Below are 16,010 nucleotides of genomic sequence, written 5' to 3'. Positions count from 1 at the left end.
GCCTTCCCTCTTTGGGTGGCTGCCATGGTGACACAGGGACAGGAGGCCACTGATGAGCCTTTCAGGTTGTGGGGATCACTGGAAGGTGGTCACTGAGGCAAATTCAGCTATCCCTTGAAGCCCCAGCATTGTCCTTCTACTTACAAATCTGACCCACTCTAAGCTTTTTGCAAATGAGGAGCTTCCAGCTGTCAATGGCTTTTTGGTGCAAACACTAGTTTAATCCTACTCTTAACACAGGAGAGGTGGGCTCAGATGCTATATGGATGGGTGCTTTAGAAAGAGCCATACTAATGTTAATCAGGGGCAGCTCTCTGAGCTGCTTGTGTCAAAACTCTCATCATTCAGAGGCCAAATCAGTAAAAACACCCAGAAAAACCCCAAAGGGTGTTCCAGCAGAAATATGCACATTAATCTCTTTTCCTCACCAAGAAACATTATAAGCAATTAGATGTGGAGTAATCTGCCTTCCTGCAAGTCTTGTAATAAACCCAGAGTTTAGGCCTGAGGTATGAGATTTTGTATCCCTCCTCACAAGGTCAATTGACATTAATAATTCATCCTTCTCTAAGGCTTGCTATTTTGCTGGCCTTAGTTATGTCTTGTGGCAATGAGTTCTACATTTAATTAGGTGCTGCCTAAGAAATAACTTTATTTTAGTAGTTTTGAATAATCCAGTTTCATGAATGCCTTTTGTCATGAGGCAGAGGAGCAGATGCACATGATAAACACGATTTCTTCTGATGTCAATCAAACTTTTCAACTTTCTCCGTAGTTAACTCCCAAATGGCTACAGGAAGGAAGTATCAGTTTAGAAAAGTTGTGATTTCTCTGTTTTCTTAGAGTCCAAAAGGGAGATTACTGGTGGGGGCTCATTCTTTGTTTGGAGCTGGGTAACTCTTCCATCTAATGCAAACATAGGCTGAGAGTGGTGCTCAGTTCATTGGACCTGGAGGAGACTCCAGGCAGAGCAGGACTAGGAAATTTATTTCCACATTATGGTGAACCAGTGGCTTGGAATTTGGTTCCCACTCACTTTAGGAACAAAACCAAAAGAAATTTAACTTGCACATGGGAGAAAAGAGGGAACTTGTTCCTAGGCAGGGTATGGGAAGCCCAGGCAGATGAGCAGCTGCAAGCCTGGGAGGCTGGGAACAGCTTTCAACTCACCAGCAGCCTGTAAATCTTCCCTAAATCAGGACCCTTAGGTGTTGGGACTGAGATTCCCAGAGTTTCCAAGAGCAGCCTGCCTGACAGACTGAAGAGGAGCAAGGATTTTGTAAACTCCATTGGAGCATGGAGCCAGAGCAACCAGAGACTTCAGGCAGGAGTGATGTAGGGAAATTGGACAGGACACCTAGCAACAGACACCACCGCTATCTTCCCAAATCTGTCCCCCCAGGATCACCTTGTGATGAAGGAAAAGCATCTCTGAGTTTTCTACCAATGCCGATCCTGCTGAGGCAGTGCTGAAGAGGCAGCAGTGCCCACCAAAAGCAGGGAGGGCAATGCGAAACTGTTCTTCCCACTTCCTTAATAAACTTACAGCAAAATCATAGGTGTCTAACCCATCCTGTAAGCCTGAATTGACCACAGATTTGCTTGCTGCCCATATCTGATGATGGTAGGAATCGCATGTATAAGATACCAGAAACAAAGTTTTGGTCACATTATCATTATCAATAATTAACAACACTGTTACTAAAATACTGGAAAACACTAGCCACACAAAGGTCTGTTCTTTAGCTCTGTATCCACCTCCTTGCAGAGGCTGATCAGTGTACTTACAGCTCCCAAATTTCAGTGGGCAAGCATGCACATCCATTGGGAAGTCCTCCAGGTGCATGGGGCACTCTGCATGAATCGTTAGCCTACAAGACAAAACACAGGGCATGATCAGAAACACACGGCTGTGGAGGCTCCCACCTGGCCCTTCTGCCACAGTGTCTCTGCCCTGCATCCATCAAAGGCGACAAAGGCCTCAACGTGGTTGCTAACCTCTGGGTCTCCGGGCAGAAGGCCATCAGCTGTGGAGAGAACAGCAGGCACACAGATCTGGCCACCTTTTGCATTGTATAAACTCAACCCTATTGACTGAGTTCATCTTTATCCACTCAGTGTAATCAGAAAATCTGCCAAAGCCCAGGATTTTGGTTTGCTTATGCATTGTGCACAAAGAGCTTATCAATGCCTGGGGCCAGGGGATATCTCATGGACCAATGCTGGAAAGCAGAGGGAAGGGGCTTCCAGGGAACATGGCCTGTTCTTCCTGGTGGCCTGGAAGGAGCCGAGGGCTGGCAGATTGTTCAGTCAGAAAGCCACAGCACTACTGGGCTTGCTGAACAGAGTCAGTCAGAGCCATGAAGTTGCAGGCATTGCACCAGGGTACAACACACCCCTGTGCATGTGGGGCACCTCATCCCACCTACCCCAGCTCTTCCCTTGCTGGTGGCACTGCAGAGGATGCTGCGGGCAGATGCAGAACGGCATGTTCTGGGGCTGTTTGGGGGGTACAGGACAAATCGTGCACTTTACGCATCCACCAAATCCCAGTAGGATACCTTGTCAGGAAGTGGTTTTGTGAAGGATGCACAACCATAAAAGCAGTATACTGCAGAACATGGGGCCAGGCATAAAAGGTTCCACTATAAAAGGCTCTAAAAAAGGTAGCTCTAAGCTTGTGTTCCTTCCTGAAGTAATGCAAAGCCTGCAGAGTGCAGGGGGTGGGGGTGGGGGGGGGCAGCCAGGACAGACAGCTTCCCAGGAGATGTATAATATAATCTTGTCTGAAGGAACCATTTATAGAAAAAAGGACCCAATTCTGATGGCTTGGCAAAGTAACAAATAAACTGTGACAGGAGCAACAGGTGGATGCAAAGGGCAAGTGCACAGAACTAAGGCTGAAGGTGGCTTGTGGAAAACTCAGGTTGAGAAGTACAGTGGAAAGCTTCTACTGAGATATTATCTTTCAGCTGGAAAAACATTCAGGTAAGTTATTCTTCACCGAAAATATGGAGGCTTAAAAATACAGGGTTTGGATTTTGTTTGCTAAAAGCAAAGAATCAAAAAAAAAGGGAAAGAAAAGAAAAATAAAAATTATTTCTTTCAGGTGGACAAACCTTAAATGATTCTCCAAAAAAAAAAAAAAAAAAAAAAAAAAGAGGGCTGTTTTTTTAAACTTGGCATAAAAAATTTGGTGGACTTCACAAATCATTCTAAAATACCCTGTGGGGAAACAAAGCAGAATCACCCTGGCTTGGAGGTGGCAGGGGATCTCCAAAGCTGCAGCGATGGTGGCTGCAGGCGGCAGATGGTGCTGATGGGCGGACACCAGTGCAAGCAAGGGACAGAGCAGCAGCAAATTCCTGCACAGCTGCTCAGTGTTGGCTGTGAGAGGAGCCCAGGCTGTGCTGGAAACTCTTCACTGGCTGTGAATTTTGCTCTGCCAGGTGAGGAAACAAACCTTCTGATTTCAGACCCACCTCCAGTCTCATCTGCTTTTTTCAGAGAGTCTAGGAAAGCTAGCATCCCCGCAAAAGACAGGCAGAAGTATTAAATCAAGAAGTGGAGGAGCAGAGCCGTAAGCTGCTGTAACTTCAGTGGGGTGGGGCTGGGTGGCCAAAACCTTCCTGCGTGACCTGGAGACCCTGCAGCACCCACAGCAGGGGTTTAAATCCCAGGAAACCCAGCCTTTGGGAATGTCTGGGAGGTGAGGCACATGACCCCTTTGCAGTGGTCTCTGGAGTCACAGTGTCACAGAGCAGACAGCACCGTCGGAAATCTACACGTTATTCTTGGATGAGCTGGCAAAGGAAAGCGGTGAGTTTCCTGCAGACCTTCTGAACCCAGACCCACAGTGTTTCAGTGGTACCTTCCTCCTCCTTAATGCAACAGCTGCACATATCCATTTCTGCTGTTTTTCAGTGCCAGGTACCACTGTCCTGTCTCCACTGGGCACATCCACACCACTGTGCCCCAAGAGCTACCCCACAGGGGGGAAAAAAACCTATAAAAGCAACTCCCGCTATCAGGATGGGTTCGGTCCTGATAAACAGCTCTTAGCTATTCAGCATCACCACGACATGGTCCCCATATGCCCCATGGGGACTACTCACACTGAAGCCCTGAGGGGCTGGCTGTTGAGTCACAATTCAGTGTTGTGTCCCAAGGGCTCACAACCCAACCATGGCTGATATAATGCTCCATACTCTGGCCAGGTTAATCACAGCGGGTTTATTTGGTCTATGCAGGCTGACTCCACCTCCAGTAGAGGAGGCCAGTGGATACTTAGAGATAAGTATGAAACCTGGGTGAGTTCAGAGCAAACCACACCTTTCTGTCACCTCCCACCAGCCAGTGGCTTATGGCTTCCATGACGCAGAGGCTGTATCCAGGTGATTGAGTGCACTGACCAAGGACCTTTTCTACTCTGAGTCTGCCAATCCTTTCTGAATCCACGTACATGGATAGTGACCACTATGTCCTGTAGTAATCACTGGCAAAGAGGTGATGATGACTGTCCTGCTTGCATTATGTCTGGCCCCAGTTTGGCTTCCTCAGCCAATCCAAGAACCACTGTGCGGCCAATGTAACTTCCTTGGAAACAAATCACTCTTTCTGATCTGCTGATCTCTTCTTCACCTTTGGACTGAATGTACCTGTTTTACATGAGAGAGAAGACAACCTGATCTTTAGGACTTCAACCAAGACTCACTGAAGTCAATGAAAAGACTGAGAGTGATTTTGACAAGCCTACAAGCACATCGTTGGAATAATTTTCTTCCGGACACTCAAAGGCCACCATGAACAAATTGCTCATTTGCTCTGATGCCTCTCTGCCATAATCTGGATGAAGATTAGGATTTCAAGAAGCAGGTATGAAAACCTGGCAGCAAGGTGTGGACTCGACAGCCTTGCTTCTCCTGTTCTGTTTCTTTTGTGATGTCTTCTTCTGTTCAGCTTGAAATTCACTTGGGAAGCTTCATGGCTGGCAAGCTTGTCAAACATGTCCTCAAGGATCTTACCATTCAATTCTTTCTGTGTCCTTTCCAACAGCAATGGACTTTTTGCTTCTAATATCTGTCACTGCCACTTGTGTGAAAGAAATGTTGATGCATTTCCCCTGTCTCCCTCAGCAGGCCACGCAAGACTTTTCGTTTTTACCTTCCTAGTCCTTTGCTGGCTTTGATAATTACTTTATTTCAAAAAGCTCTTAGCTGGGTGTTCCCAAAGTCAGCTTTTCTAAAGAACCTCTCCTCTGATCAGTGCTTTCCTTCTGATTTATCCTGAACTCCCCACAAAAAACAGAAAGGCCTTTTTCATACACTGTACTGTTTGCAAGTCTTGGCTGCGATCAACAGCCACTATGAATAAGACTGAATGACTCCAAGGACCACAGATTGTGGGTCTGGTGGTTAAGTGCCATTTAGAGCAGCCAGAAAGAGCCTCAGAGGGTGCCAGAATGGCAACAGAGACCAACTGGGCACAAGCTGGCCTTGGCCATACCCTCCTGCCCTCTCCGGACCATGGCCAACAAGAGCAAGTGTTGTCAAGGGAAGAAGACAACTTTATATGGATGCTGGATGACTTCATAGTTGTGTGGGAATGCAGCAGTCACATTTTAAATCTAAAGTGTGTTTTATTAGCTGAGCCAGTAAACACCACCACAATAAATCCATCAACAAACCACTGAAAAAGCAACTTAATCTGCCACTTCTTCACCTACAACTGAAGGAGCTTTTAAGTCTCCTGAAATTAAATAAAAGAGAAAATGCCATATCATTCCAGTGAGATGAGTCTGGTTCAGCAACTTCAGCCAGCCAGAAGCCAGCGTGTTCACAGATAACACACGAAGGGAGTCAGCTTCACTGCTGAAGGGGGAAGCAATACAGGCATTCCCCCTCCCAGGTGTTCTCCCTTGCCTGAAACTGCTTTGCTTTGCCTCTGCACATGCCGGGGTGTGTGGGGTCGCCAAGATGCTCTCCCCACGAGCAGAGGGCATGCACTGCTGCTCACTCCTGCTCACCCCTCTGCCCCCCGTGTCCCTTGGCCATCTTTCACCCCCTCCTGCAGCCTCTCTTGCACACACTCATCTTTCAGAGCGCTAATTAGCAGAGGTATTTAGGTGAGCTGTGGAATCAATCACTGCTCAGGAGAGTGCCCATATTTCCCTTCCGCTCCCCCTGGTGCTGGCCTTCCCCGACACCTCCTGTTGCTGGCAAAGGACTCCTCAGCACCATATGCTTTGCCTAATGAAACGTCAAAATGTCAAACTAAGAGGAATGTATCTCACTTCCCAGACAATTACCACTGCCTCTGCAGGATTTGGGTAAAAAAGCCTGTTGCAGAAATTTGCACCTTTGCCCCTTACCCTGTGGCAAGGGAGCTTATGGCCAGCTAGCCACAGAGGTTTGCTTCATTGCTCTGATGCCCTGTTCAGGTCCAGACATGTGAGTCCTGAAATGTCATTATAAAGCCTAAACACCATGTGAAATATAGCCAAGCTGCCAGCAATCACATAACCCAGCTGTTGTATGCTTTGGCTCATCTGTCCCAGGCGCAAGCAATAACTTATGCAGAACTGTCTTGAAGTCAAACCCCGAACTCCTCATGTTTTCTCTTCATTTTTCTGGCACAATGGCACCAAAAGTGGAACATCCAGGAAAGAAACCATGTTTTTCTCTTTAAAGTCATGGCAAGTCCTTTGAACTGCTCAACACAATGGCAAGAAGCATGAATCAGGCTAAACATACCTCTCCCAGGGCTGACGATACAACAAACCACTTCAGCTTCGTTCTCATGGTTACCAGGAGCTTAGCGAAGCCTTTGATGTGTCATTAGAGCCCCTGTTGTTACCTGCATCGTGCTGCAGGATGAGTGAGAGTCTCAGTCCAATTTCTGGGGCACAAATGTAATAATCCCTTGGTGTATGTGTGGTACAAAAACATGACAGCACCCTGCCCAGCAAAACTGACTTTGTTTATGCCACGGATATTGCTTGAGTTTTGTCCTGATTTCTCCTCTAGGAGATTCATTAATAACCACAGTCAGGCCAAACTGTTTATGGTTTAGGCTGTGTGAGAATCTAGGTTAGGTTTAATTGCTGGGGTTTGAGATTGAAAGCCAAATTGCTTCTAGGTTCCTTGTGCTGGATCTGAAAGCACTAAATTCACTTTTCCCAGGCCCCTCGAGATTTCAGCCCATGATGGCAGAAATGCAGAGAGATAAGGTGATCTCTGAAGATTTCTCCCTCCTAGGACAGCTTCCTTAAAAAGTCTGCCTGCACAAAACCAAGCCTGGAAAACAGATCATTTCTGCCTTTGGATCCACTCTGGAATCTGTAAGGCAGGGAAAAGCAGACTGTGCAAATCTCATCTCGTCTGTTCATCTGCTTGCATGTTCAGCAGTCTAGCTTTGGTGTGCTTGGGTCCGTTTATGCTGTTGTCTAGGATCAGGCCTGATGTGGGATGCAGCCAAATAGCTGCCAGTCTGTACTACACAGAGAGCTGGTGCTGGGATGTCCCAGCTGCTGCTCTTGCAGAAAGGAGAATGATGGTTACACCTCCATTGTGTGGAAGGGTTCTGCAAGCTCCAGCCTACAGCTCTCACAAGTTGCCTAGGGGTTAAAAAAAGCAGTCAGTAAAGACAACCCAAAGACTTTGCTGTGAGAGACACTGAGAAGCTCTGTGATTTCAAAAAGTAGCCTGGGAAGCTCAAACGCCTAAGCATGCTGCAGTAGGTACACGACTTGTTATCTAGGGTTCAACAGCTCTGGTAGGACTGCACGTGCTCTGTGTGCCTTCGTACTCAGCTTTCCCTCCTGTTCTGTCTCTGCCTCACCCAGGGGTTCACCAATCCTCCTTCCCAAGTGCTTGTGCACTGCCACTGAGGACTTCATGTTGTCTTTAGCAATACAGGTTCTTGAGGCAAAGTCTTTGGGCATGCAGCTGAATGCATCAGCCTGGCAGTTAAAGAAAACATCCATTAAGTGCATAACTTGAGCACATATTGTCTGGGAACCACTCTGACAATAACCACAAAGCCTCAACATGACACTCTGACAGCCCCTGTGAAGAGCAGGAGAGCTTTTTAAAGCCTGGATTCACAAAGTTGAATCCCAACAGCACAGCATTAAGCTTTCACTATTTTCATATGCTTCAAGGCCAGGAAGAACCAGAACATTACCTATGTGCCCCACAAAATTCGAGCCAGAGAGTACATCCAGAGATTGCTGCAGCAGCTGAGTTTTTGTCTATACCTTATGTAAATCCACACACAATTCCCAGTTTGTTGTACTCAGGTCTGACACCAGAGCTTTGTGGCCCCAGCTGGGCTTTTGTGAACTACTTGGATCTTGTAGGAGCTCCACAAACAGGACTGCAGAGGCAGGGCTACATAATAAAACTGTGTTCCTCATGCCCTCTAAGGCAGCTGGAGTAGCAGAGAAGAGGCAGAGGGGTCAGTAATCCTGTCCCTTCCTCACCAGCCAGAAGGAGAGGAATAGAGAAATGCAATTTTGTGCTGCTGGTCACAAAGGCCATCTTGTCACCCAGGTGCCAAGGCCTCAGTCAGTGATCAGATGTTTGCACCATGACGTTGCACTGATCTGTGAGGAGGTTGTACCGTGACTAAAGGAAATCTCTGGATGCTCAGCTACAGCTGGTGCACGACTCCTTGAAGCTCAGGTCAGTGATAAAGAGGCTCTCTCCAGGAGCTATAAATATTGTCACACAGGTGTAATTTTGCTGGATGCATGTGTCAGAGTCGCTGTTCCACCAGAGCAACTTCATCTATAAATGTAAGCCTTGACTAAGAGAAGTTGGCTTTCACAGCAGGATAAATAGCAAGAGACATGCCTCTAATTGCACATCAGCAGAGCTGATCCCTCGAGGATATTGGCTGATACAAGGTAAAGGAGTAGGATATGTCTCAGGAGTCAAACTGCACGGCAATGTACCACTCTAGACTGAGCCTGCAAGGGATCACCTGGGCAGTCCTGCCTGCGGAAATGTGGTGGAGGTCCAAACTTGCTCCCTAGTCAGCAGGACAAAGAGTGCCTCTTTGGGATTTGCACTTTGCTGGATGCCAGCTTTGTAGGGCTGAGACTGGCTTTGTGGCCCCGCTCCTTACTTTGAGAAGGACACATGGGCATGCCCCTGGGCACGGGGGAGAACAGTGAATGTGCCAATTGGACATAAAACATGAGTCTTTGTCCAGCCCTTTCCTGGGAGGAGGTTTCAAAGCATTTAACAAGGGAGGGTGATACTATCATCAATTTTACAAGGGAATTGAGGTGTGAGTGCCTACGAGTGGCAGAGCCAGCTAGGACTTGGTCTCTGAGCCTCAGCCTGATGCACAGTCCTGGACCATGCAGTCTGTACCCTTGCATCTTCCTTTCTGAGCCACCACTCAAAAGACCCTGTGCGTCCATGAGCAGGCATTTCCTTCAGCAGCAGGGAGAAGGACGACCATCAGATGCACCAGGACAGACATCCCATCCTAGATGTGTTGAACTGCAAACCCAGAGGAGCCCTGCTTTGCCCCTGACATACTGTCCTGTGCAGTGGGCAGTGCCTTCCAGATGGCAGTCTGGCCAGCTCTAACCACATCTCCAGCTTCAGGCTGGTCCAATACTGCCCAGAGCCCCACCAGGACAGCTTCACACCCATTTGCACAGCAGCAGTCTGTGCTGGGTAAGAGAAAGATCTCCATGCACTACAGCTCCTGGTACTGTGCAATAAAACACATGACAAAAGGCCTGATATTCAACACTCAACCTTTGGGTATCTCTGAGTGGGCTCTTCACCTCTTACAAAGCCTTAAAGGTACATTTAAGGGGGGAAGGAGCAGAGAGAGGTTCAGAATCTCCTTCATTCCCCCGCTTCTTTGGGAGACAGCTAAACTGAAGGATGTTTTGAATTTATTTTAAAAATCCCATGACTCTATTTTCTTCAAGAAGCTCATTCCCAAGAGCATTGTGATGCTGCCATCCTGGCACCTGCTCAGCCCTAAACAGAAAAGTAAATCTAATACTTTCTCAGTCACACAGAACTTCTGAAGCTAATGGCTGTTTGCTGAATAAAGAAGAAAGCAAATGATATAAAAGCCCTGAAATTGAGTCCTTTTTTGCTGTCTTATGCCAGTAGCTCCTATAATACTTTACAGTCAGACAATGACACAAATGGGGGAGTGTTAGTCATCCACATGCAGGTCAGAGAGCCGGGAGCAGAACTGAGCCCTTAAGTCAAGTTGGGCTTCTCCCTTCATTTACCCCATCTGCCTCAGTAACGTGAGATCACTGATGTGTGGAGACCTAAACCCCCAGGGCACTGGCAGGATTAGTTCATATTTGAGAACTGCTGCACAAAAGCAGAGCACTGTTTATCAACGTAGGCTATAAAACTTGCTGACACTATGTAGATTCACAGCCAGCTTAACTATGAAGAGATGAAATTCTGTCTGGTCCTCAAAAAACAGAGGTGAAAGTGCAGCATCTCAGCACACAGAATCCACAATGAAGCCTGCTATTAGTTAGGATCAGCTTGAAGATGGAGGCAGAGAAAATAATTTTTGAAAACAAAGATTTACACCTTTCCAAAACCAACTCAATACCTTTCTTGTGCATCTATGAGTAGCCTGTGGTTTCATTTATAAGCCCATTTACCTCGGAAGGCAAATTAGTATATCAACCCCAGTGGCAAACATTATTTATGTGGGTGAAGAGCTTACAAGCGTACAGAAATATCTGAATAGTTCTGGAACAAACATACAACTAACCCAAAGGCATTTCTCTTCATGCTTTCCACCTGTTGCAGCTTAGTGATAAATGTATGTACCAGGGCTGTTCTTGAGAAATCCAGAGAAGATGACTGCCCAAACATGGTTCCCCAACAGCAACTCGTGTTTTAGAAGGCAGGCCCCAGTTGCTGGAGCTCACAGTGGGGTTGCACAGGCTGTATCACTGCCTGGGGTCTCATGCTGCAGGGCTCCCTCTGAGAGCTCAGCTGCGAACAACATGGGCTGGGTTAAACTGAGAACTTCCAATGGCCTCTCCAAACCTGGCACCTCCAAAGCAGTTTTTGATAAGCTGGTGATTTTTCTTCCTAATGATGTGCATTGATTACACAGATTTGGATTTTTCATTCCGTGAAGCAGGAGAAAAAACCCCATTGTTCTGACAAGCAAGCTTGGGCTCATTAGATGTTTCAAACAGCTCCAGTGTAACGCGATGAACAATTTTAGATCTGTTCTTAAGCTGCTGGAGAATAACAAATTCTCCCATCCTAACGTTCCCCTACCAATACTGGAAACCTGACTTCATATCCCATCAGAGGTCAAGAACAAAAATAAGTTGGATGGCGCACCAACTGTAGATCCCAACACTTCCACCTCACCACATAAAAGAAAAAAAAATCAACATGAATGATGAGAAAAAAGCTACCTGTAAAAATGTGCTTAAGTTGAGGATCAGTGATGCTACATAGGTAGGAAACAAGGATAGCAGGGAAAGCAGTAGGGTAAGACTCAAGTGTGCTAACAGAGTCAGTGGATGTCTGCACAAGCCCTGCTGTAACGTACCCTGAGGTCCCATCCTCGTCTGCATGTGTATAGGGACCAGAAAGACCCTGACCCAAGAGACACAAACTTACCTCATAGTGTACAGTAGGGTGCCATTGTCCACCAGGCGCAGCAGCTTGTTGGGTGTTGTCATATTATGGGCAACAGATTTCTTCCCGTTGTGGAAGAAGGTATCAGGAGTCCAGATCTTACTGGCCAGCAGGTTATTCAGGGGAAGTATTTTCATGGGACCATCAAACTTCAGCCTTTCATCTCTCCAGGACTGCCGGAAAAAGACATCAATAGTGTATTCCTTTGTGGACAAAGAAGAGAAAAATAAGTGTTTTACTCAGCTCTTCATTACAAACAAGCCGCTTCAAGAAATGGTAAATATCTTCGGTCATTGAGCATACTGTGTTTTGGCACACCTTGGTTGGCATGAAGTGTGATGCGGCGAGAAGTAGGGATTAACGGCAGTGGAGAAATCTGTGGAGGACAGAGGGCATTTACCACATTTTGTATAATCACTTACATATGACACCAAAATTTGCATTTCAGTGTTTCTGACCACTGCAGACAAGATGCAATACAGCCTGCAGTGGTCAGTGGCCAGCCCTGCGGTAGCCCTGCCACACCACCACCTTTATCCAGATGTTTCAGGGAAGGGAACCATTGTGTGCAGCTACATGGGAATTTAAAAAGGCAAAAATAAAGCTCCTGGAGACAGAATTTGGCCAGGATACTGGTAAATATAACCCCTGCTCATAAAAAAAAGAAAGTTTCATGACATTGTCTTAATGTTATTTTGTTCCCCAGGCCACCTCTAGAAAAGCATTGAATCAAGGACCCCACAAACTTGCATTATAAGATCCTGTGACTTTCTTGTCTTTTTCTTCTTTTTCCTTTTTCCCCTGTTTTTCCTTTTTTTTCTTTTCTTTTTTTTTTTCTTCTTTCAGCTAGTGTAGAAACCCATTTCCTAGGCCAAATTCCAGTTGGGGCAATTAGAAGTCATCTCTCCGAAACCCTGCAGCCAGGGCCAGCTCCTCACTCGGATACGTGCAGCCTCAGAAACTTCACCAAGCAGCAAAGGCGCTATGGCTCCCGTGGCCACCCCGAGGCAAAATAAATCCATCTGCCCAGTGCCTGGCATAAGGGACTGCTGTTTCCTGTGACCTGAGCCACCCCGTGTCCCTCTGAGGGTCCATGTCACTTGAGGGAAGGTCTTCAGCTGTCAGCATGAGCTGCACCACTGCTCACCTCTACAACACACACCTCCTCTTGCTAATGAAGGACCTCATTAGCTCACAAAACTTTCTGAGAGAGGTGGGGGCTTTGGAAAATCTGTCTGTCCCAGCTGTTCTTCCCCTGCATTGCAGATTCATAGTCTTATTTACAGGTTCCTGGAGGCTGCAGGACCAACTAAACTTATCATTGTGAGTGATTTCTTTCCTGCAGCTCTTCTCAGCAGCATTTAAAAGCTGCTGCGTATCAGTTTCCTATAGGTCATAGAAATTCCTACAGGTTTTGCAGCAGATGGCAGCTGAATGAAAGCATCTCAGTAAAGAAATTCATCCCTGCTCCTGGCCACAGAGCCACTCCTGCTCAAATGTGAAATTTCTGGAGCCTGGCTGGGGGAAGGAAAGAGAAGACCCTACATTCCCACAGGCTCTGCCCTGTACAAGGATATTCTGCCCCTTCATGGAAGTGATCTTCACTTTGTGGTTTTAAGCTCAGTAAAGGGATAAAACCAAAGGAATGGGCCTGTGTGCAGTCCCAGGAGGTAGGTTTGGGAAAAGTCCTTATCAGGAGAAGAGCTATCTTATTCAGAACTCCCTGTTCGTATTAAAAACAACCAAACAAAGCAGCAAAACTTTTATAACAACTTTCCAGGCCCTGTTTTTCTTCTCTATGCTAAGGAATCATTCCCGAAGAAAGAGAATTCATGTTCAGATTCTTCCCCTCTTTTCTATATTTCTTTCCATGAAAGCATCATTCCCAAGTCACCCCTTCCAAGGAGCACACAGTTCTATGTTACGCTCTTCACCGCCTTATAGAAGTGATTGAAAACATCAAGACTGAGACTGTCTCCATCCACCAAAGCATAAAACTCCCTTGAACTTTTTTTTCTTTTTTTAGTTTCCTGGGGACTGAGGCAAAGCTGCAAGACCTCACCGCCAAAGATTCAGGCATATGTCAGGCCCTATCAGGCTCTACTTTCCAAACTAAACTGAAAAAGAGATTAGAAGTCCCTTGGAGCATCTTAGGGAAAAGGTCTACACATCCTCCTCCACGCTTCGTAACCAGCTGCTCTCCTCCACTCTCCACAGCAGCTTTACCTGCCTCTCCTCCATCATCATAATTACAGTCTCTGTCTGCATCAAGATGCACAGAAGCAGCTTTCCATCGCAATGAGTAATGGCTGTGGGAGGGATGAGAGCAAGACCACCAGGCAGATGTGAGCGGGGAAGGAAGGACTTCCCCACTCCTGAGATGAAAGGAACCACTGCAGAAGAGAAGGCTCTCCCTGTGCTTCCTGAGGAGATGGGGTTTCTCTCTCACACATTTCCGAGTGCATTTAGTACCAGAACGGCATGCTAAAACACATTCGCTATGCATTTGTAAAATACATTGAACTAAAGCATGTGAAGGGGAAATAATTTATTATTCTTTAACTGTCTTCCTAATTTTAAATTCATTTTGTCAAATCACATTGCAGAGAATACCTTCCTCTTTCCAATACCTCATATTTCTTCTTCACAGTTCATTATACACGCTCCCTTAATCAAATATGCTCCACCTTGGAAGTAATTATCAGATACTCCCCAAGGGCTAAGAATGCTGAATATATTATGGGACTCCACTGCGGCAGGAAAGCAAGCGAGATAGAGAGAGAACTCAGATGAGATTAATACTCTTGGCTACGCTGACATCAAGTTAACTTCTAACCCTGGAGGGAGTGGTCTTTCCAAAGCAACATGGGGTTGCATGATGGGGCTAGCACCTCAATGAAACAGAGAGATTTTATTCTCCCCCAACTCCTCCACTTGCCAGCACAGGACTGTTGGTGGGGCAGCTGAAGAGATGTTCATGGCCATGTGAGCACAGAAAATGAAACCCTCCCAGCTCTGGAGGGGCCGTGAGAGACACAGGACATTGCTCCTGCCTGACCCAGCTGGTGAGAGCAACGCCTGCTCCCTCTCCCCAAAGTGGACTCCCTCCAAGGCCAGGACTGCCCACCGCTGGCCTGGGCTATGCCAGCACCAGGTCACCTCTGTGACTGGATGTGCAGGAGGGTCTCAGTCCTGAATGCACGCCTGTCCTCATGTGGCACCCTTGAAATGTTGAGCAACCATCAACAGCCAACTCTTCTCTGTGTGCCTAGGCGCGTGTGCAATATGAGCTGCAAGAAACGCTGTTGAGAAAGCTCACTATTAATTATGCTCCACAGTACTGTTTTAATTAGAAGACAAACTGTTGTGGGAATACAAGCCTAAATTCAGACCTCAGGCCTTTTCATTAATAATTTTCCCTGAACATGTCAAAATATTGCAATCAGCTCACTCTTTTTCTCTTTTCTCTTTTGCCTCCCTTCTGGTTCAAGCACTAAAGACAGTTTGATGGTGAACTATCCTCTTCTGGCACTGCCACCAAAACGGGCCAGATTCTGGCATCCTCCCATCTTCCCAAGGAGCGCCCTCCTTCCTCCACACACAGCCAGGTCAAGGAAAGCCGGCTGCAGTGAAGGTGTGCAATAGGTGTAGCATGCTACGTACAGGCCTTGGTCCCATGGGCAGACCTCCCCATTTCATTAGGTTGCAGTTGAAGGAAAGAAAAAGACCCTAAAGCCTGCAGTGTGCTTGAGCGGTGCAAAGGCGTCAATCCTTCAAGGTTGCCTTTACCATTATCAATCGGTTTCTAAAAGCCCAAACACACCTGAGAAACAATCCCTGTCTACCACCCGCACTGAGCTCTCCCTGGCCTTCGAGAAGTTGATGAGGCACATTTGTGCCCAGGCAGGCAGCTGGGATGCTTGCTCACGTTCTCATCCTTTAGGAAAATCCTGCTTTTGCCCAGATTGTCCAGGGATGAGGGTGGCACATGTCCACTGTGGCTGCAGAAGAAGCCATCCCTCTCCGTAAGACGACCAGACAGTGGCACCTACCATATCTGTGTCCGAGACGGGGCCGAAACTCGTCACGTAAATGTCTGTCTTGACTTCAGTTACGCTGTCTGGGACACAAAAAAAGGGAAAAAAGCAATTAGAGAACTGAATTTGCTTGTACAGGGAAGGGTTTGGGTTTTGTTACATGGTGTTTTTTCCTGCCAGGCGCCTCCCTGGTGAGCCCTCAGCAAGCTGGCATCATGCTCTCTGCTGTGCCCTGAACAATGGCTGATTTTATCACTCGTAACTGGGCAAATTCATCTCTGATGTAGCTCTGCTGCTTTCCATGCTT

At 46.9% G+C, this 16,010-nt stretch overlaps 1 protein-coding gene across 2 annotated transcripts in view; it reads right to left on the bottom strand.

Annotated features, from left to right (window-relative positions):
* The window catches only part of LOC104038998 (gamma-aminobutyric acid receptor subunit alpha-3-like), a 72,000-nt gene that overhangs the window by 15,538 nt on the left and 40,452 nt on the right, over positions 1–16,010 (bottom strand). For both annotated transcript variants that reach the window (XM_075720348.1, XM_075720347.1), the window contains 3 exons: positions 15,719–15,786; positions 11,649–11,869; positions 1,789–1,871 (listed from right to left, as the gene is read on the bottom strand). In XM_075720348.1, the coding sequence (XP_075576463.1) occupies positions 1,789–1,871; positions 11,649–11,869; positions 15,719–15,786 (372 nt within the window). The remainder of the gene's footprint in view (positions 1–1,788; positions 1,872–11,648; positions 11,870–15,718; positions 15,787–16,010) is intronic.

The sequence above is a fragment of the Pelecanus crispus genome, chromosome 13 (assembly GCF_030463565.1).
Source record: "Pelecanus crispus isolate bPelCri1 chromosome 13, bPelCri1.pri, whole genome shotgun sequence".
Classification (NCBI taxonomy): domain Eukaryota; kingdom Metazoa; phylum Chordata; class Aves; order Pelecaniformes; family Pelecanidae; genus Pelecanus; species Pelecanus crispus.
This window is presented reverse-complemented; position numbering and strand designations above follow the sequence as displayed.